Raw genomic sequence first — 22418 nt, 5'->3', positions numbered from 1 at the left:
ATAGAAACAGACAGTAGCAAAGTGACTGCCAGGAAAGAATGCCAGGTGAGGAGGATTTCAGTGGGCACAGAGTTTCAGCCATGCAAGACGAAAACATTCTAGAGGTCTCTTACACAACAATGTGCACCTATAGTTAACAATACCACACTACAAAATTATTATTATTATTATTATTTTTTTTTTTTTTTTTTTAGATAGAGCCTCACTCCTGTTGCCCAGGCTGGAGTGCAGTGGTGTGATCACGGCTCCCTGCAGCCTTGACTTCCCGGGCTCAGGTGATCCTCCCACCTTAGCCTCCCAAGTAGCTGGGACTACAGGCATGTACCACGAGTCAGGTTAAATTTTTTTTTTTTGAAACAAAATTTCACTCTGTCGCCCAGGATGGAGTACAGTGCTGCCGTCTCAGCTCACTGCAACCTCTGCCTCCCGGGTTCAAGCAATTCTCTGCCTCAGCCTGCTGAGTAACTGGGACTACAGGTGCTCACCACCACACCTGGCTAATTTTTGTATTTTTAGTAGAGATGGGGTTTCACCATCTTGGCCAGGCTGGTCTCAAACCCCTGACCTCGTGTCCACCCGCCTTGGCCTCCGTAAGTGCTGAGATCACAGGCATGAGCCACCACGCCTGGTCTTTTTTTTTGGTATTTTTAGTAGAAATGGTTTTTCCGTGTTGCCTAGGCTGGTCTTGAACTCCTGGGCTCAAGTGATACACCCACCTTAGCCTCCCAAAGTGCTGGGATTACAGGTATGAGCCATCATGCCTGGCCTTCAAAATTATTAAGAGGGCAAATCTACATTATGTGTTTTTTACCACACACATATATATAGTGGTAAGTCTTTCCAGATTTATTCCAAGCAGAATATCCGTACATTCTCAATTATACACATACACTTCAAGTGTGGAGAGGGAAACAGGAAGAATGGATTCACTTTCTCTCTCTCCACCCCCTATCCAGCCCATTGAACCTTAAAAAGGACTCTATCCTGTTATATTCACGATGCTAGAGGGTCAAGGCAGAATAAAAATGTGAAAGATGTCTTAATACAAGAGGATAAGAGAGAGAAGTAGATGGATTAATATTACTTACACGCATATTTTATTTATTCTCCAAGGCGTGTGTGTAGGGGTGTGTGTGTGTGTGTGTGTGTGTTTAAGAAGGGCAAATGTATCAAGGGTGCTTGTCAGTCAAGCATTCAATAGAGAAAGATAACTGCCAACCACTCAGCTAAGTCTCAGTGAAAAACACAGATGTTAAAATAAAAGCAGTAAGTGTGAAGAGAGCTGGGAAGAGGAAGCATCAAGTGCTGTGGGAACACACAGCTGGGGAGGCCTGCCATGGATTTCCCAGACAAAGTGATGTCCGGGCTGGGGTTAGCCCATTGATGAGGGGTCCAAGAGTGATCCTGGCTATGAAAGCAGCAAACTTTAAGGTTTCGGGAACCTGGTGCTTTCCAGAATCTCACAGGAGCCCAGGGCAGGGAAAGAAGAGTGACTAATCAAGAGATTAGAGGTGACTCCAGAGAGATGGCAGAGGTCAGGGAGGGCCTCACTGTCATGTCAGGATGTTGGACTTTATCCCCAAGGGAACCCACTGAGTGGTGAGTAAGGGAGCCGCATGTTCCACTCTTTTTTTTTTTTTTTTTTGGAGATCGAGTCTCGCTCTGTCACCAGCTCACTGCAACCTCCACCTCCTGGGTTCAAGTGATTCTCCTGCCTCAGCCTCTGGAATAGCTGGGACTACAGGCACACACCACCATGCCCAGCTAATTTTTTTGTATTTTTGGTACAGACAGGGTTTTACCATGTTGGCCAGGATGGTCTTGATCACTTGACCTCATGATCTGCCTGCCTTGGCATCCCAAAGTGCTGGAATTACAGGCATGAGCCACGGCACCCAGCCCACTCTGACTTTTAAGTGTTGCTCTGGCTGCAGTGAGAAGCCCTAGCCCAGGCATGGTGACTGCAGTATCAGAGACGGGAGAGAACAGCAGGTGAGACTGGGGACAGTGACTCCAGGAATGGAAAGCAGACAGATTTCCATACCTGGAAGAAGGCTCAATTTCTATGAATAGGGAATAGAATCGTATATTGGGCTGGTAAAAAGGCAGTAGCGGTTTTTCATCATTACTTTGATGGCAAAAGCCACGATTACTTTTGCACCAAACTAACAGAATTTTGCAGTGTAAAAGTGAAGGCTGAATTGGCTTAATTTGGTGACTGACTGGATGTAGAGAATGCGGGAGGGAGGGAGGAGGCACGGATGCTCCCCTGTCTTCTGGTTGGGTAAACAAGTGGGTAATGACGTCCTTGAGGGAGATGAATTTCTGCAGAAATAGAGTTTTTGTGGAAATATGAATCCGTTATGAATGTGCAGATTCTGCAATACCTGCCCTCTGCAGCCCTTTTTTTTTTTTTTTTTTTTTTTTGAGACTGAGGCTTGCTCTGTTGCCAGGCTAGAGTGCAGTGGCATGATCTCGGCTCACTGCAACCTCCGCCTCCCAGGTTGAAGCGATTCTCCTGCCTCAGCCTCCCAAGTGGTTGGGACTTCAGGTAGCTGCCACCATGCCCAGCTAATTTTTCTACTTTTAGTAGGGATGGGGTTTCACCATGTTGGCCAGGATGGTCTTGATCTCTTGATTTGCCCACCCTGGCCTCCCAAAGTGCTGGGATCAGAGACATCAGCCACTGTGCCTAGCCTGCAGCCTTTCTTTCTCCCATTCTAGTCATTTCAGATAACATCTGATATTTCTGCACTGTTAATCCACTGTATTTCTCAATTGTACACGGAAATAGGGTTGGAATGAATCTTAGAGATGATTTCATCCCATACCCTTCACTCTACACGTAAGAAAACTGAGACCCAGAGGAGTTTAGGAGACTTCGCCAAGGTGCACAGGACTCTAAACTGATACGCGCCCCCCTAATCACAGCCTGTGCTCAGGTTCCTCCCAGCTCCCTGGGAAGTACCTGTTTCTTTCTTACTTCTCACGCTTGCCGCTTTCACCAACTTAACCACACTTCCTGGTCCAGAAGCCCAGCCTCCTGAAGGTACTCATTCACACATGAGAAATCATTGGTCATCTTACCAGCTGAGGCCTCTGAATACAATAATCATAAATTTGTGAAAGTAAAAATAATCAGAAGCATTGAAAAGTAGTTGAAGTTGATAATCTGGTCAAGTTGCTCACAGAAATCTCCTGTTAGGCCATTTTAGTTTTCATTATGATTACTTAAAAAACAACATAAAACATTGAGTCCATTAATTTTCACAATATGATTTTTTTTTTTTTTTTGAGACAGAGTCTCGTTCTGGAGTGGTGCTGACTCAGGCTGGAGTGCAGTGGTGCAATCTTGGCTCACTGTAACTTCCGTCTCCCGGGTTTAAGTGACTCTCCTGCCTCGGCCTCCCGAGTAACTGGGATTAAAAGTGTGTGCCACCACATCTGGATAATTTCTATTTCTTGTAGAGATGGGGTTTCACCATGTTGGCAAGGCTAGTCTTGAACTCCTGGCCTTAAATAATCTGCCTGCTTTGGCCTCCCAAAATGCTGGGATTACAGGCATGAGCCACTGCACCTGGCCACACGATATAAATTTTTAAACATCTATCTCTATGCATAATCGTTTTCTATAAAATTTTGGCTTCCTATAAAATTTTACTCATCATGCATTTAAAATTGTCATATGGTTTTGTCACATGATTTCCTATAAAATTTTACTCTTTCAACCAATGTTGGTAGGATTTGCAATTTTTTTTTAACTGGGTAAAGAAATAAAATCTATGACTTTTGCTTTTTGAGCTTCTATGTTTATAAGCTATGAGGGTAAAATGGTACATGTCAGAAACAATGTGTAGTAATAGTTAACGCCAGGCATGGTGGCTCACGCCTGTAATGCTAGCACTCTGGGAGGCCGAGGTGGGCAGATCACCTGAGGTCAGGAGTTTGAGACCAGCCTGACCAATATAGAGAAACCTCCTCTCTCCTAAAAATACAAAATTAGCCAGGTGTGGTGATGCATGCCTGTAATCCCAGCTACTTGGGAGGCTGAGGCAGGAGAATTACTTGGACCTGGTAGGCGGAGGTTATGGTGAACTGAGATTGCACCATTGCACTCTAGCCTGGGTAACGAGCAAAACTCTGTCTCAAAAAAATAAAATAAAATAAAAATAATAGTTAATAAGGGTTTTTGTTAACTATTACAAATCCTTAACCCTACACAGTTAAAAAACACCAAAAAAAACCACTTACCTGAGTCGAGAGTCCTTAAAGGTGTCAAGATACGCAGGGTAGCTCCATCCAATTTTACTCCCTTTACAGCGAAGCTCTACAGTTTGCCCGGCCAGCAGACTCAGGGTAGCGGCGGGTTTCTGGAAGCGACCTTTATCCAGCACTTGCATCATGATAGATTGTGTCTTTGGTGTTGAATCCGCGGAGTCCCTGTCCTTCATTTTAGGAATTTTGGGCTTCACCTTCTTGTTGGTGGGTTTGATTCTGTTCTCCCCTGGTTCTTTCGGACGCTTGTTCTTGGGAGGGTGTTGGCCAGTAACTGCACAAATGTAAGGAGGGAGAAGTGGGTTAGAGTAACAGCATCCTCAGAATATCTGAGGCGAGTAACTTTTTTTTTTTTTTTCTGACACAGATTCTCACTCTATTGCCCAGGTTGGAGTTCAGTGCTGTGATCTCAGCTCACTGTAACCCCCGTCTCCCAGGTTCAAGTGATTCTTTTACCTCAGCCTCCCGAGTAGCTGAGATTACAGGTGTGCCCACTGCCACACCCAACTTATTTTTGTATTTTTAGTACAGACATGGAGACAGGGTCTCACCATGTTGGCCAGGCTGGTCTCGAACTCCTGACCTCGGGTGATCCACCTGCCTTGGCCTCCCAAAGTGCTGGGATTACTTAGGCGTGAACCACCACGGCCAGTCACAATCACCATTTTAGATAACTCCAGAGAAGATAACTTTTTAATTCTCCCCTCTTCATATGTCAACATTGTTTTCAGTAAAAGTCATGTAATCATTTTTTGACTAGTTTTAAAACAATAATTAAAAAGGAATATATTTTGGCTCCAAAGAGATTATTAAATTCAGCAAAATAGTTCCTACATGAGCTGAAGTTTGCCCTTAGAAAACAAAAATATTATTGCCTGTACTTCACACTGTCTCAGTCTCCAAAGGGTCACATAAAACAGAACTGATGCCATTCAAGGCTGGTTCTTTACTTTGCAATCTCTACGTTATCATTGTTCAATTTCATTCTACTGTTTTAACACAGAAACATGTAGTTCCACATGGTCTGGAGACACAAACTGTGCTGAAAGTGCATGCAAAAGATTTGGTGTTTATGGTTAGAAACGGAATCTCACTCTATCACCCAGGCTGGAGTGCAATGGCATGATCCTAGCTCACTGTAGCCTTGAACTCCTGGGATCAAGTGATCCTCCTGCCTCAGCCTCCTGAGTAGCTAGGCCTACAGGTATGTGAGACCATGCTAAGGTAATTTTTTAAAAAAGAGATGGGGTCTTGCTATGTTGCCCAGGCTGGTCTTGAACTCCTGGCCTCAAGTAATCCTCCCACCTAGGCCTCCCAAAGTGCTGTGATCATAGGTGTGGGCCACCGTGCCCAGCCAAGATTCTGAACCACGATGAACTTTCTCTCAAAACAAATGATAAAGTGGAGATTACATAAGTCAGGGGCTGGCAATGTCTTGGTAGAACACAATGTTTATTATTAAAGAGTAAGTATTAAATGTATACAAATCTGAAACTTACATATAAATTATTAAAACTCAACTGTAATTGTAGCAATGATTTAAAATTTCACCAACAAAGTATCTTTGGGGAAGGAGTATTTTATCATCAACATTGTTGAGAGTTGCCGGCAAAGAGTGATAATAAAAAGCTGACTGGCAGGGTGCAGTGGCTCACGCCTGTAATCCAGCACTTTGGGAGGCAAAGGTGGGCGGATCACCTGAGGTCAGGAGTTTGAGACCACCTTGGCCAAGATGGTGAAACATCGTCTCTAATAAAAATACAAAAATTAGCTGGGTGTGGTGGTAGGCACCTGTAATCCCAACTACTCAGGTAGCTGAGGCAGCAGAATTGCTTGAACCTGAGAGACAGAGTTTGCAGTGAGCCAAGATCTTGCCATTATACTCCAGCCTGGGCATCAAGAGTGAGACTCTGTCTCAAAAAAAAAAAAAAAAAAAAAAAAGGTTTACTGACTTTAAGTTGCTTGCTTTTATTGTTGTTTTTGCCTTCCCTATAAATAAGGCACCCATTACTGCTTGCACCCAGGGAACAGTGCCCCCAGTGTTCTGTCCCTGGCAAGCCACTGGACTCCAAAAATCTCAGCTAAGCCCCTCGCAGTCATGCAGTGGTGTCCACTCAACAAGAATGAAAAGGGAACTGTAGGCCAGGTGTGGTGGCTCATGTCTGTAATCCCAGCACTTTGGGAGGCTGAGGCAGATAGATCACTTGAGGTCACGAGTTCGAGACCAGCCTGGGCAACACGGTGAAACCCCATCTCTACTAAAAATACAAAATTAGCCAGGCGTGGTGGCACATGTCTGTAGTCCCAGCTACTTGTGAGGCTGAGGCATGAGAATTGCTTGATCCCAGGAGGCGGAGGTTGCAGTGAGCCGAGATTTAAGCCATTGCACTCTAGTCTGGGTGACAGTGAGACCCCATTTCCAAAAAAAAAAAAGAAAGCAAAAGAAAAAGGGGACTGTTGAGTTTCAGTTTCAGTTTGACCATCGATCTGCAGAAGCTCAAAGGCCACTGTGATAGATACCCATAGAACTACAAATGTTCAAACCTATGAGATCCTCGGAGATCATTTAGGTCAAGTCCTCATGCTGCAGATTTAAAAACTATAGGAGGCCCTGAAAAGCTGAATAAACCATACAAACTCATTCAGCTGGTTAGTGGAAGAATGTGAAAGCAGAAGTCAGGGTTCCTATTCCCATTCCAAAGTGCTCATCTCACTGCATGGAGATAAACATTCAGTACATATTTTGAATAAATAACCACACAGCCCTTGGCCAATTGAGAGAATTATAGGGCGTTTGTAGAAAATGGGAAAATGTGCCAGGTGCGGTGACTCATGCCTGTAATCCCAGCACTTTGGGAGGCCAAGGCAGGCGATCATCACGAGATCAGGAGATCAAGGCCATCCTGGCTAACAGGGTGAAACCCCATCTCTACTAAAAATACAAAAAATTAGCTGAGCGTGGTGGCGCACGCACTTACTCCCAGCTACTCGGGAAGCTGCAGCAGGAGAATGGCTTGAACCTGGGAGACAAAGGCTGCAGTGAGCTGAGATCATGCCACTGCCTCCAGCCTGGGTGACAAAGCGAGACTCCATCTCAAACAGTAGCCAATTGGAAAAGGGGAAAATGTGATGGATCAGGAGAAAAGTATAATAAAGAATGCAATAAATGCAGTTGATTTGCAGTCAACTGTGTAATGATGAATTTGGTTTTCTTTGTGTTTCCCTTTGACCTGTGAAACAGGAGCCATGCGGTCTCCACTCTTAGTTCAGCCTAGCCCTGACTGTAGAACCAATCCTGCCCTTGGGAACTCTTGGCTCAGTGTGAACATCCAGGCCACATTCTTTGGGCTTCTATGCCTCAGTCCCTGAGCCTTGCTCTCTTTTCTTTTCTTTTTGTTTTTTTTGAGATGGAGTTTCACTCATGTTACCCAGGCTGGAGTGCAATGGCGCGATCTCAGCTCACCGCAACCTCCGCCTCTGGGTTCAGGCAATTCTCCTGCCTCAGCCTCCTGAGTAGCTGGGATTACAGGCACGCACCACCATGCCCAGCTAATGTTTTGTATTTTTAGTAGAGACGGGGTTTCACCATGTTGACCAGGATGGTCTCGATCTCTTGACCTCGTGATCCACCCGCCTCGGCCTCCCAAAGTGCTGGGATTACAGGCTTGAGCCACCGCGCCCGGCTGCCTTGCTCTCTTTTCTGTGACCTCTGTTTTCTCTTAGGTCTGAGTCTCTTCTTATTTCCCTTCCTTCCTCTACTAGCTTCATCTTGGTTACAGGCCTTCCTGAGCATTCTCAATCTGACCTTGAACTCTAGTCTCCAAGGCAGAACCCCCAACATCTGCTGTTGAATCTGCTGTTTGCCCATGATTCTGCTCACCCTGCACATGTAGTTTATCACCCCTGGTTCTAATGATAGGTGGGGATAGACAATGGCTCCCATGCACCCGCTCCCAGCCTCCTAGAAAGAAAAGCAGTGTAACCGTTGGGAATGTGTCAGACCAACTAAGTACATTAATCCAGCAACATCAATTGTGAAGCACAAGTCTCAGCTCTGCAACAAGGTAGAAGTTACAGCTTTTTTTGTTTTTTTGAGACAGAGTCTTGCTCTATCAGCCAGACTGGAGTGCACTGGTAAGATCTCAGCTCACTGCAACCACCACCTCCTGGGCTCAAGCAATTCTCCTGCCTCAGCTTCCTGAGTAGCTGGGAATACAGGCACCTGCCACCATGCCTGGCTAATTTTTTTCTATTTTTAGTAGAGTCAGAGTTTCATCGCATTAGCTAGGCTGATCACAATCTCCTAACTTCATGATCTGCCCGCCTCAGCCTCCCAAAGTGCTGGGATTATAGGCGTGAGCCACCACACCCAGCCAGTTTTTTTCCTTAAGATAGAAAATAATACGCCAGGTATGTTGGCTCACACCTGTAATCCCACCAGTTTGGGAGGCCAAGGAGGGGGGTTTGCTTGAGGCCAGGGGTTCAAGACCAGCCTAGGCAACATGTTAAGACCTCATCTCTACAAAAATTAAGGAAAAAAAAAAAAGCTGAGTATGTTAACACATGCATGAAGGCTGAGGCAGGAGGATCACTAGAGCCCAGGACTCTGAGTTTATGGTAAGCTATGAATGCCCACTGCAATCCAGTCTGGAAGACAGAGCAAGACTCTGTCTCAAAAAAAGAATGAATGATGTCCAAGTAATCTGTGCCCCATAAATCCTTTAATGCCTATGAGATTAATGAACCTCTGGATTAATGTCTAATTTGGTGTTCTCTGTATCATGTAACGGGAATTCAAGTTATCAGAAATGACAATAACCATTTGTAAATGCTATGGAATTTAGACAAACAGCTACTTTTCTGACTTCTCAGCTATCAGATCTTATGTGTCTCTGTTACCCAGGAACATCAGATTATCTGATTATGGAGATTATGCATCCAAATATTTACTGTTATCTATGCAACATAATTTGACCTTTTGACCAAATACCCCACCAGTTGAACTAACTTTGTAGTTCGTCCAGCTGCCTGACCACAGAATTGGCCTACGGTTTGATGCTAACGATGCTAAATTAAAGGAGCCAGCCTAGTGGCCCCACAGATACACAGACAGTCCTGGAATGGAGAGACTCCCAAATCCCATGTCTAAATTTTAAAAGAATATGACTAGGCAGGCAAGGTGGAGCATGCCTGTAGTCCCAGCTACTCAGGGGGCTGAGGCATGAGAATCACTTGATACTGGGAGAGGGAGGTTTCCATCCTGGGCAACAGAGCAAGACTCTGTCTCAAAAAACAAAAAACCAAACCCCTGATTTCCAGGACAAATAAACAAATGTTACAAAGCAAGAAGGAAGCAGGACAAAGAACCATGATTATTCATCATCAACTGAGAAACACAATCAAATCTTATTCATCAAAAGTGACCTATTAACCTCTCTAATTCAATAGAACTGTGTAGGGGAAGAAAATAAATTCATTAGAAGAATCATTGACTGCAGCTTGGATGAGATTTCTTGTTAAGCACAGTCATTAATATCCAAGTGCTACAGCTGCTTGGTTTTCTCTTCCCTGACTGGCAGTAAAAGGGAAAGGCCAGCTCTAACAGTAGCACCCCACTAACCACAAAATACATTCTTCTGAGCCGCTCAGTTGCTTCCCAATCAGTTACATAAACTGAGAGACACCGCTCTCGTTTTTCCATTTTTCATGAAACACCCCACAGGAACACACACACTTTACCAAGAACGAAGCTGAGAAGGTGGGAAAGCCACCGTAGGGAGAGGAAAATGTAGCATGATGTAGGAGCCCTTCCTTTTTCTATTCCTCACTCCAAAAAACCTTCCTACTGTTAGAGGAGTTCGAACCATAGAGACTTCATCTTGAATAGGGGCTGGGTAAAAAATAAGGATGAGACCCACTGAGTGGCATTCCCAGGAGGTTAAGGCATTCTTCAGCACGGGATGACACAGGAGGTTGGCACAAGATACAGATCACAAACACCTCGCTGATGAAACAGGTTGCAGTAAAGAAGCTGGCCAAATCCCACCGAAACATGATATGTAGTCATCCCCACTGCTCATGACATGCTAATTATAATGAATTAGCATGCTAGAAGACACTCCCACCAGCGCCACGACAGTTTACAAATGCCATGCCAACATCAGGAAGTTACCCTATATAGTCTAAAGAGAAGAACCCTCAGTTCTAGGCATTTCCCATCCCTTTCCCAGAAAACTCAAATAATCCATCCCTTGTTTAGCATATAATCAAGAAGTAACAGTAAGTCTGTGCAGCTGAGCAGCCCATGCTGCTGCTCTGCCTATGGACAAGCCATTCTTACATCCTTTACTTTCTTAGTAAATTTGCTTTCCCTTTACTCTATGGACCCCGAATTCTTTGTTGCATGAGATCCAAGGACTCTTTCTTGCGGTCTGGATCAGGACCCCTTTCCGGTAACACTATCACTGTTTAAAGTATCATTTTTAAAACCATCAAATAGCAGTTTCTGAGAATTAGATCCTTCGATGCCGGGATAAATACCTCCATTTGAAGCATTTTCCAGAATACCTGTTAGAACACAGCTGATGACTCTCTTCTTGAAAAACTTGATTCACGTGGTTCCCAGGACGCTGCGCTGTCCTGGCTTTCCTCCAGAGTCACTGATAACTCTTCAATCTGTGGCAGCTCTACATTTTCCTTTCCTGCTTGGTCACTCCTCACTAACTACTTCCATTCTCTAAGTGACCTCACACAGTCCGCTGACCCTTGCAGCATTTACATGCTGAAAGCTGCCCTAGCTCCTGTCCTGACCCTGCCTCTGCACTCAAGATCTGAATAACCTGTTGCTTATTCAGCACGGCCGCTTGGAAGACTAGTAGGCACCTCAAAGTTAGCATGTCCAAAATTTAGCATTTCAAATTTAGCATGTCTGACCCCCTTCAGACCTGCTCCTTGCTGATGTTCCCTTGATCAGCAAATGGCAATTTTATTCACTCAGGACAAAACCCGCCAAGTCTTACTTCTTTTTTTCTTTTAATTTTTTCTCTCCTAAGCCACAGCCAATCCACCAACAAATTTTGTTGGCTTCATCTTGAAAATAGACCCTGAACGCAGCCTCTTTTCCTTCCATCCACTGATACCACCCTGGACCAAGCCACTTACCACCCAGACATTTACACTGTCTCCTGAGCGGTCCCTGGCTTCCACTGAATGACTCCTTCACCCATCTGTGCTGCTGTAAAGGGGATAGCTGAGGTTGAATCATTTATGCAGAAAAGCGTTTACTGAGCTCACAGTTCTGATGGCCACAAGATTCAAGACTGGGCATCTGGTGACGGCCTTAGGCTACTTCTACTCAAGGCAGAAGAAGGAGAATGGGTGTGTGCAGAGATCATGTGGAGAGAGATGGAGCGAAAGACAGAGTCAGGAGGTGCCAGGCTCCTTTTAACCAGTTCTTACGAGAACTAACGTAGCAAACACTCACCCTATTAGTTCTATTACGTCAGGGAGGGCAACAAGCCATTCATGAGGGATCTGCCCCCATGACCCAAACACCTCCCATTAGGCCCCACCCCCAGCAGTGGGGATCAAATTTCTTGTGGTGGTTTTTTCTTTTTTTTTTTTTTTTTAAGATGGAGACTGACTCTGTCACCCAGGCTGGGGTGCAGTGGTGTGATCTTGGCTCACTGCAACCTCCGCCTCCTGGGTTCAAGTGATTCTCTTGCCTCAGCGCCCTGAGTTGCTGGGACTACAGGTGCCCGCCACCATGCCAATTTTTTGTATTTTTAGTAGAGGCGGGGTTTCACCGTGTTAGCCAGGATGGTGTCGATCTCCTGACCTTGTGATCTGCCTGCCTCAGCCTCCCAATGTGCTGGGATTACAGTCGTGAGCCACGGCAGCTGGCTGGGGATCGAATTTCAACATGAGGTTTGGAGGAGGTCAAATATCCAAACCATAGCATTCTACCTCGGGCCTCCAAAACTCATGTCTTTCAAATATTGCAAATTGCAATCATCCTTTCCCAACAGTCCCCAAAATCTTAACTTGTTCCAGCGTCAACTCAAAAGTCCACAGTCTTATCTGAGACTTGAGGCAAGTTCCTTACCACTGTAAGCCTGGAAAATCAAAAACAAGCCTTGGCCATCCCCACCCCTATGACTTTGCTGGGCGAAGCCCACTTGGCTGATCTGACAGGTTGGAGTTGAATGCCCGTGTCTTTTCCAAGATGACAGTGCATGCTGCTGGTGGCTCTCTATTTCTGGGGTTCCCATGGCAGCCCCTTCCCACAGTTCCCCTAGGCAGTGCCCTGGTGGGGACTCTGTGGTGGTTCTGCCCCTGTAGCGGCTTCTGCCTGCACACTCAGGCTTTCTGATGCATCCTCTGACATCTAGGTGGAAGCTAAGTCTCCGTCACTCTTGCGTTCAGACACCTGCGGAGTTGAAAACAGGTGGAGGACTCCCGAGCTTAGAGCTTGCGTCCTCTGGAGCAGCATCTGGAGCCTTTTAAGTCAAGGCTAGAACCGGTACAGCTGGGATGGGGCAGGAGCATCCTCAGGTTGTACAAGGCAGCAGGGCCTGCCCCCCAAAACCATTCTATTCTCCTGAGTCTCTGGGCCTGTGATGGGAGAGGCTCCTCGAAGATTTCCAAAATGGCCTCAAGGCCTTTTCCTACTTTCTTGACTACTAGCACACAATTTCCTTTATTTCATGCTAATTCCTTTAGCAAGAGTCTCTCAGCTGTACCCTTGGATTCTTCTCCTGAAAATGCCCTTTCATTCTCCACCACATGGCCAGGCTTTAGATTTTCCAAACTTTTACTCTCTGCTTCCCTTTTCATTATAAATTCTACCTTTAGGTCATTCCTTTGTTGCAGTAATTAATCTCGATCCTAAGTTTTTAAAAATAGTCACACCCACCACTTCTTGAGCACTTTGCTGCTTAGAAATGTCGTCTTCTGGAAACCCTAGGACATCACTCTTTACTTTGGCCTTCCACAAATCCCTAGGGCGTGGACACAATGCAGCCGAGTTCTTTGCTAAGGCCTAACATGGGTGACCTTTGCTCCAGTTCCCAATAAGTTATGTTTCCACCTGAGCCCTCGTCAGCACGAACTTTACTGTCTACACTTCCTTCCACCAACAGTTTGGTCACAACCATAACCATATAACCAATCTTTAAGAAATTCCAAACTTTCCCTCCTCTTCCTATTTTCTCCTGAGCCCTCCAAACGCTTCCAAATCTCTGCCCAGTACCGAGTTCCAAAGCTGCTCACATTTTCAGGTATCTTTTTAGCAATATCCCTCTCCTTGGTGCCAATTTTCTGTCAGTTCCTTTTTCATTGCTATAAAGGAATACCTGGGCTGGGTTGTTTATAAAGAAGAGAGGCTTATTTGGCTGATGGTTCTGCAGACCGTACAAGAAGCACGGAACCAACATTTGCTTCAAATGAAGGCCCCGGGTAGCTTCCACTCAGGGCAGAAGGCAAGGATAACTAGCTGTGCAGAGATCGCATGGTGGGGTGGGAGGAGGAGGTACCAGACTCTTTTTAACAAGCAGCTCTTGCTGGAAACAGTAGAGAACTCACATATCCCCAAGGGAAGGCATTAATCTCTTCATCAAGGATCTACCCCCCAAGGCCCAAACACCTCCCACTAGGCCCTACCTCCCAACACCACCACATTGGGGGTCAAAATTCAATATAAGATGTAGTGGGGACAATCCATATCCAAACCATGGCATCTACCTTTGAACTTAGAAATCAAATTATGGGTACAGTACTTCTCTGTTCAGAACCCTCTGGTACCTTTCATCTCATCTAGAAGCAAGCCCTAAATCTTCCCATGCCCGACAAGGCTTGGCCATGTCCTGTCTCACACATCATAGCCACACCCACACTGGCAACCGAATCAAGCCCATCTCGAAGCTGTCGCACTTGTGGGGCCCCTGGCATGCACAGCTTTGCTTTCAGCTCTCTCTGGGGTTTGCCTCCTTGCTCCAGGCAGGCTTCTAGCTGTCCATCCTAACAACATCCTCACATCCCGTGCCCCCCTCAGTCCTCTCCATGTCTCACCCTGTCTTATTGGTTGAATTGTATCCCCTAAGATGATATGCTAAAGGCCGGGCATGGAGCTCACACCTGTAATCCCAGCACTTTGGGAGGCTGAGGTGGGTGGATCACCTGAGCTCAGGAGTTGGAGACCAGCCTGACCAACATGGTGAAACTCCATCTCTACTAAAATTACAAAAATTAGCTGGATGTGGTGGTTCATGCCTGTAATCACAGCTACTCAGGAGGCTGAGACAGAAGAATCACTTGAACATGGGAGGCGGAGGTTGCAGGGAGCCAAGATTGCGCTGCTACATTCCAGCCTGGGTGACAGAACGAGACTCCATCTCAAAAAACAAAAAGATATGCTGAGGTCCTAACTCCCTGGTATCTGTGAATGTAACCTCATTTGGGAACACAGTCTTTGCAAATGTAATCAAGTTAGCATGAGGTCATTAGGGTAGGCTCTCCTCCAATAGGACTGATAGTCTTATGAGAACACACACACATGAAAATGCCATGTGAAGACAGACACAGGGTTCTCATGGTCACATGGTAACAGAGGCAGAGACTGAAGTGACGCAGCTGCAAGCCAAAAAATGCCAAGGGGTTGCTGACCACAACCAGAGGCTAGTGGAGGCAGCGAAGGATTCTACCCAGCATTTTAGAAGCAGTGCAGCCGTGCTGACACTGACTTTGGACTTCAAGCCTCTGGACTGTGAGAAAACAAATTTCTGTGGTTTTAAACCTCCCAGTCCATGGTACCTTGTTATAGCAGCCCGAGGAATCTAGTAGATCCTGATTAATGATTCTTTTTTTTTTTTTTTTTTTTTAAGAGAGTCTTGCTCTGTCCCCCAGGCTAGAATGCAGTGGCTCGATCTTGGCTCATTGCAACTTCCGTCTCCCAGGTTCAAGTGATTCTCCTGCCTCAGCCTCCCAAGAAGCTGGGACTACAGGTGCACGCCACCACGCCTGGCTAATTTTTGCATTTTTAGTAGAGATGGGGTTTCACCATGTTGGCCAGGATGGTCTCGATCTCTTGACCTTGTGATCCACCCGCCTCGGCCTCCTAAAGTGCTGGGATTACAGGTATGAGCCACCGCGCCCTGCCCTGATTAATGAATCTTGCTGCCATTTACCACTTCCTGAAATTATATCTTTACTTCTTTATTATCTTTCCTCTCCATTCGATTATGAGCACCACAAAGAAAGGGTTTTAGATTCTTGTCTAGATTGAAAAACCATCAATCTTTTGACCACCAGATCTCTCTCCTGCCTTAAACTTTTCTCTCTGCATTCTAAGTATCAGAAATTGTTTTGTATGTCAAACGTGCCAGCCAAGACCCTACACGTTTCCAAGCATTATTTGCACTCATAAACAATAAGGAATTTTAGAATTCTTTTTTTATTCTAAAGATTTCTGAACTCATATTTACTTTTTTTTTTTTTTTTGAAAGAATAAATGAAGACCCAAACGTGTCAAAGGCTCCTGGTTTAACAGGAGCCTTTAACAGAGTCACCATCACTGTGTCTATGTCTTTACCTTCTTAGAGATCTGGCTATATGGCTCTCAACCATAATGAGCCTCTTTAGTCCTTCCAGAAAGAAACCCCCTTCACCAGATGCAAAATAAACCCAGGTTATACTGAAGATCAGATTAGCAGGGATCAAGGTTCTCATGCTGTTCAACCAAACAGTAGTGACAAATCAATATTAATGCTTCAATGTTTGCTCCTGACATTCAATAGAAATATGTAGGTAATCGGCCAGATGCGGTGGCTCACGCCTGTAATCCCAGCACTTTGGGAGGCTGAGGCAGGTGGATCACAAGGTCAGAAGATTGAGACCATCCTCGCTAACATGGTGAAACCCCATCTCTACTAAAACTACAAAAAATTAGTCAGGCATGGAGGTGCACACCTGTAGTCCTGGCTACTCGGGAGGTTGAGGCAGGAGAATCGCTTTAAACCGGGAGGCAAAGGTTGCAGTTAGCAGAGACTGCGCCACTGCACTTCAGCCTGGGTGACAAGAGTGAGACTCTGTGTCGAAGAAAAGAAAAAGGTAGGTAATCAAAAGAAGTCAGGAAGTACCTATGATTTTACACTTTTTAATATGAAAATAGCAGCACCCTATCAATAAACTCAGTGGCATGTATTTCATATAAATGCTGAAAATCAGGTGCCATGATCGATGTCTAAAAGTGGAATCTTGGGCTATTTGTTACCTGTTTTCATGCCTCACTTTCATGCCATGGAGTATTATGTGATCTTCCAGCTACCCCTCTTCATGAGGAGAAAACACATTGCTTCCAAAAAATTAAAGCATTTTAGAATTGGGAACAGCAAACTTGACTGGGTCAGGCCAGATGTTCACCCCCATATGCACTTGCAGGGAAGTCTTTTCCACTTAGAAGACTGTCTTTGACTTGTCCTGGTGGCTGACACCTGTAATCCCAGCACTTTGAGAGGCCAAGGTGGGCAGATCACTTGAGGTCAGGAGTTTGAGACCAGCCTGCCCAACAAGGCGAAACCCTGTCTCTACTAAAAATATGAAAATTAGCTGGGTGTGGTGGTACACGCCTGTAGTCCCAGCTACTTGAGAGGCTGAGGCATGAGAATTGCTTGAACCCAGGAAGTGGAAGTTGCAGTGAGCTGAGATTGTGCCACTGCACCCCACGTGGAAGACAGAGAGAGATGTGAGACAAAAAAAAAAAAAAAAAAAAAAAAAAAAGACTGTCTTTAGATGTGATCAGAAAAACGAAAAGGCAGTTTTTTGTCTCTGCAGTTTGTGCTTTGGGATGGCCCTGCAGGCTGCATATTCCCACTGCCAATCAGAGACCAGCACTGCAAGGGCCTCCTGAGTAATCCACTCTCCTTAGTAGCTCCCGGCCCCAACCCAAGACACAACTCAAAACCAAAAACCATGCTTAATAGGTTTAGCCAAACTGTTTCATAACTTAATGAAGCACTATGTGTTCACTATTTTATCCATAAATAGTCCATACTTTATAGATGTGTGCACTTTTTTTTTGAGATGGAGTCTCACTCTGTCACCCAGGCTGGAGTACAGTGGCATAAATTTTTGTATTTTTAGTAGAGATGGGGCTAATTTTTGTATTTTTAGTAGAGACGGGGTTTCACCATGTTGGTCAGGCTGGTCTTGAACTCCTGAGCTCGTGATCTGCCCACCTCGGCCTCCCAAAGTGCTGGGATTATAGGTGTGAGCCATCTCACCCAGCTGATATGTGTACTTTCATAAACAAAATCTCAGTGCTATTATCACCTACAATTTATGAATTACTTCTTACATTCAGTCTGTATTCCACTCCAGTTGTAAGATGCTTACTGTTGTAAATGCTTACTGTTTGTACGGATTACATTTTATTTAAAGAAATGCTAAGTTACTTAGGCAGATGTTTGTAATAAACTCACATGGGCTGGGTGAGATCCAGGAGGCAGACTGGAAGCCACTTCCTGAGCCTCTAAGACTGGCAACTTGGGTATAAACAAGGGAATGGCCGATTTGAAATTCTGCCTGGCCATCTCCTGCCCTATTCAAAAAATGATACCACAAGTTACATTCCTGCCTTTTCAGCAGTCGCATGCAAAGACCTGCCAGGAGCATTTTAAAATTTCATTTTACAAACAGAATCACGCTAGCTTCTCTCTGGACAGAGTTAAGTGTTACTCTCCTCCCAGTAGAAGTGCTGCCTACACTTTATTAAGCAAGGGTCTGGGCTGAAGGACCCTCATGCGCAACTTCAAGTCCCACAACTATCTTGAATTTTCAAACTATGATGTGGGTTTTTTTTTTTTTTTTTTTTGGCAAATCTTGTAGTTTCCTAGGAAAGAAAGGAACTGCTCAGGATAAAGGAGTGGATAAAAATGTAAGCCAGGTTGAGCTGGCTCCAGAGTGAAGTTGCATAACAGCAAAAGCTACTTTTCCACTAAATCTAAGCAAAAATTGTGCTGATGCCCAGGAATTTCAGGAGAGGTTTGAGGATACCAGGATGTACCCAGATGAAACATGCACTGTACAAATAACACCCATGGAGTGAGTGGAGCAAACAAAACATCTAAGTGCTAACAGGAATGTATACTAAGCATCGCAGTAACACACACACACACACACACACACACACACACACACACAAAATAACACCTGACCCTGTGGTCATGAGTCTACACAACAGCGTGGACCCAGGCAGGCACACATTCAAAAACGCGCAGTGGACATGGTCCCATATGCTGTACAGAAAATAAAAGCATTTTCTTCACCTTTACCCATCCAATTAGATAAATACAACAAGCTGTGGGGTTTTGATTCCTTTCTAAGTTTCATACACTGACATTTTTGTTCGAAGTTGTAGGCAGATCTTGTAGGATTCAAGCCCAAGATGGTAGACGAAACACACCCAAGGCTGCGAGGGGAGGAGGAGGTCCCCTGGTAGGAACTCTGCAGCGGAATCAGAGATTGCCCTGCTTAGGTGGCACCCGCTCTAGTAGCAGAGGTCCCGGCCACGCCGCTGGGAGGTGGAAGCGATCCGAGGCTCCCGCGCCACCTCCCAGACCGACACGTTGACACTGGGGGCTGGACCAGGCGCTGACTGGGGATGCCTGGTTCGCCCGGAGGTGCGGGGCTTGGAGAGGTCCTGGGGGCTCCTAAGGGTCGGGGTAGCTGCCACCTTCCCTAGAGGGCTCTCCTGGCAGGGAAAGAGCGGGAGGAAAGGAGACCCCATCAGGAGTGGGCAGGTGCATCTGGCAGGCAATGGCGCAGGGGTCAAGCCACCGAAGGCCGAACGTTAGCGCAGAAGCTGGCAGGCAGGCGGCGGGGGCTGCGGGTCCCGGCTAAAGTCAGGGCACAAGCCAGGTGGCCCCGCGCCCAGAGTCACTCACCATCCTCCAGCGCTTCGTGCACCAGCAGAAGACCAAGCAACAGCCAGACCTTCATCTCGGGGACCTCGGACCTCTGGGCGCAGGAGCGCGGCGGCTGCGCGGGGCCGGGGCGCAGGGGAGGCGGCGGGCGAGGGGCGGGCTCCTGGGACGCCGCAGTGGGAGGATTCGGTTTCATGAGGAGGAACAGAGTTTAGGGGGAAAAGTTGGGGAATTAAAAAAATAAAAAAAATAAAAAATAGTCCTTGTAATGTGACTTCTCCTGCCCCCTGGCGGAGCCGCGTGCGCAGCGCTTCTTCCCAGCGCGGGGAGCATGGGCTAAGGGCGAAATGGGAATTACCACAGCCGCTCCTGGAATTTCTCCAAAGCTCGGCGTTTGCACCAAGATACCGAGTTCAAGAAGGCCCAACGGGTGCTAACGGGGTCACGTTTAACCACGAGTGTCCAAATGTCACCAGTGCTCGCCCCACGTCCTCAGGCAGAGCCTGAGTGCTCTGTAAAAAGTGCTCCCTAAATATATTTCTGTTCTTTCCGTTTCTCTGTCCCATACGCCCTCACTCACATGACCGTTGCCCTGGGTTCTTGCTGCTTCTCTGTGTCTGGCCAGAGATAGGCTCTGTACCTAGCCCTGTAGCTGCTGGTGAGGGTGGGAGGACAGATCGATTACAGGAATAACGTGGAAAATGAGACGGCGCAGACAACCTGGGCTGTGGTGGTGAGGCGGGAGAATTGGTAATTAGGGTAACCACGGGCTAGGGGGATAAGCAGGAGAAAAGCAGGTGCAGCCGGTTCACAGAAGTAAAAGATCAGCAGGTGCAGACAGTTCTAGGCATGATTAGGCGGCACACAGGCCACATTGTCTCCTCTGATAACAAGACAGAAATTTCCACTTCAGCCTCTGATTGGCTGTAGGCCAATCCTTCATAGGGTGTAACCAGTTGGAGGCCTCTTCAGGGAACCCAAGGGTGTTGCCAAGTTCTTTTTGCTTCATAAAATCTCTGGAGAGGATCAGGCTTTTGTGGCTTGCTCCAGCCCTCTCAGTGAATTGCCTTCAATATGTCTGCGCTTTCCTTCCTCGCTTCTGTTGCTTTGTTTTTCGCTGTGTCTTTCTTTTGCTACTTTGGGTGTTTTGTTCAATTTTTTGTTCATCAGGCCAAGAACCTGGACCACTCTTCCCGGTAACAGTGGGGCAGAGGATTCAGGCTTTCACATGCCCCTCTGCAGAGAGCCATCCTGGGTTTCTGAGCTGGTAGACTCAGAGCAGTTTGCTAACGGGGGAGATGCCAGGTGTGTGTTCCCCCAGGTGAGAAGCAGCTCATCTCATTGTGACCTTCAGCACCAGGCACTGCTATTAAAGAGAGCTCAATTCTAAATTACAGGAAAGAAACTTCTCCCTCAACACCCAAGGGAAGAAGTGCTGCCATTTGTAACAAACTAGGGCTTCTCCGTCACTTCATGAAGGAGGAAACAAAAATTCTACATTCTGTTGCCAGCTCTAGCCCGAGGTTTGCCACTCACTTGCCTTGCGGTGTAGAGAACAATTGTCTGGGAATAAAGAAGACCAACGTTTAGATCTCGCCACAGCCACAAACTCGCAACGCCTCTTAGAAGTCACTTAACCTTCTGGGTTTTAGCATGTCTAGTTTATTAAGAGAGGGAACTAGATGATTCTTTCAACAGGAGTTTGCTATGTGATTACTATTATGGATATGAAGGTTAAAACATCATCTATCACGGCTACTTTAATTATACTTTAAGTTCTGGGGTACATGTGCAGAATGTGCAGGTTTGTTACGCAGGTATACACATGCCATGGTGGTTTGCTGCATCCATCACCCTGTCATCTACATTAGATATTTCTCCTAATGCTATCCCTCCCCAATCCCACCACCCCCTGCTATCCCTCACGTAGCCCCCCACCTGCCGACAGGCCCCGATGTATGATGTTCCCCTCCCTGTGTCCATGTATCATGGCTACTTTTAAGGAATAGACACGCATTTAGACCAGTGCAATGTGATGTGTCACGTTCTGGGGAGAATTCTGAGCAAAGGACTTGGAGGATACACATGGGAGTGGCTGAATCTGCTTAAGCTGCCCCACCCTGAGATTTCTTTTCATTCTTTTCATTCTTTTCATTCCACGAATTGACGGTTTCACTCGCACTCAATGTTGGAGCCTGGGGTTGCCTTTAGGTTCCTCCTCTCCATCCACTCTCCCCTCCATGCTGACTGCGTGCACAGGTCCGCCCCTCTTACGCCATCAATGTCAAACTTCCCTGCCCTGGCTCAGGCTGTTTTCCTCTCTTATGAGGAGTGCAGCCACAGCCTCTAATGGATCTCCCTACCCCTCTTTCTTGTACCTCAATTTATTCTTTGCCAGGCAATTCGATCAATTGCAATCTTTTTTTTTTTTTTTTTTTTTTTCTGAGATGGAGCCTGGCTTTTTCACCAGGCTGGAGTGCAGTGGTGCAATCTTGGCTCACTGCAACCTCCGACTCCCTGTTTCAAGGGATTCTCCTGCCTCAGCCTCACAAGTAGCTGGGATTCCAGGCACACACCACTACGCCCAGCTAACTTTTGTACTTTTAGTAGAGATGGGGTTTCACCATGTTGGCCACGACGGTCTCGATCTCCTGACCTCATGATCCACCCGCCTTAGCCTCCCGAAGTGCTGGGATTAAAGGCATGAGCCATTGTGCCTAGACTGCAATTACTTTTAATGGCAAAAACCACAATTACTTTTGCACCAATCCAATCTTCAAATGAAGCCCTAGAAAATTTCACCCTTAAACCTTTCTGAGGCTCTCTAGCAAGACTCAGTTCTAGAGCTCGCAGGCCCCTGCTTATCTTTCCTCACTTGGGCCTCACTCCCTGCCCTGCCCTCCACGCCTCACAAACAGCACACTCTGGTAGCCACCCATCCCAGCCTGTGCATCCCCAGCCACCACAGATTCCTGCTTCTGCTGTTTCCATCTGCCCCCAAAAATTCCCTCCTCCAGTTTCCCACTTGCCTGCTTTCTCTGGCCTCACTCATCCCACAAGGGTTAGCCCAGATCCCATCTCCTTCTGCTGGGGTGAGCCCTTCTCTTGGTATGAATGGCTCTGTTATAGCCCAAGCAACAAAATTCTGTATTTTGCTGTTTATCTGTTTATGCTTTTCTCCTACACTATCTTAGGATATCAAGGGCAGACTGGCTGGACATTAAT

General features: G+C 46.3%; 1 protein-coding gene across 1 annotated transcript in view; it reads right to left on the bottom strand.

The window, feature by feature from the left end:
• The window catches only part of PDGFRL (platelet derived growth factor receptor like), a 61881-nt gene extending 42478 nt beyond the window's left edge, over positions 1-19403 (bottom strand). The window contains exons 1-2 of the mRNA XM_032288002.1: positions 19215-19403; positions 4252-4549 (exon numbers count right to left, since the gene is read on the bottom strand). Of these exons, the coding sequence (XP_032143893.1) occupies positions 4252-4549; positions 19215-19389 (473 nt within the window). The 5' untranslated portion in view covers positions 19390-19403. The remainder of the gene's footprint in view (positions 1-4251; positions 4550-19214) is intronic.
• Between the last annotated feature and the right edge of the window lie 3015 nt (positions 19404-22418).

This window comes from Sapajus apella, unplaced genomic scaffold (genome assembly GCF_009761245.1).
Source record: "Sapajus apella isolate SASKATOON/1434 unplaced genomic scaffold, GSC_monkey_1.0 scaffold21, whole genome shotgun sequence".
Lineage (NCBI taxonomy): Eukaryota > Metazoa > Chordata > Mammalia > Primates > Cebidae > Sapajus > Sapajus apella.
This window is presented reverse-complemented; position numbering and strand designations above follow the sequence as displayed.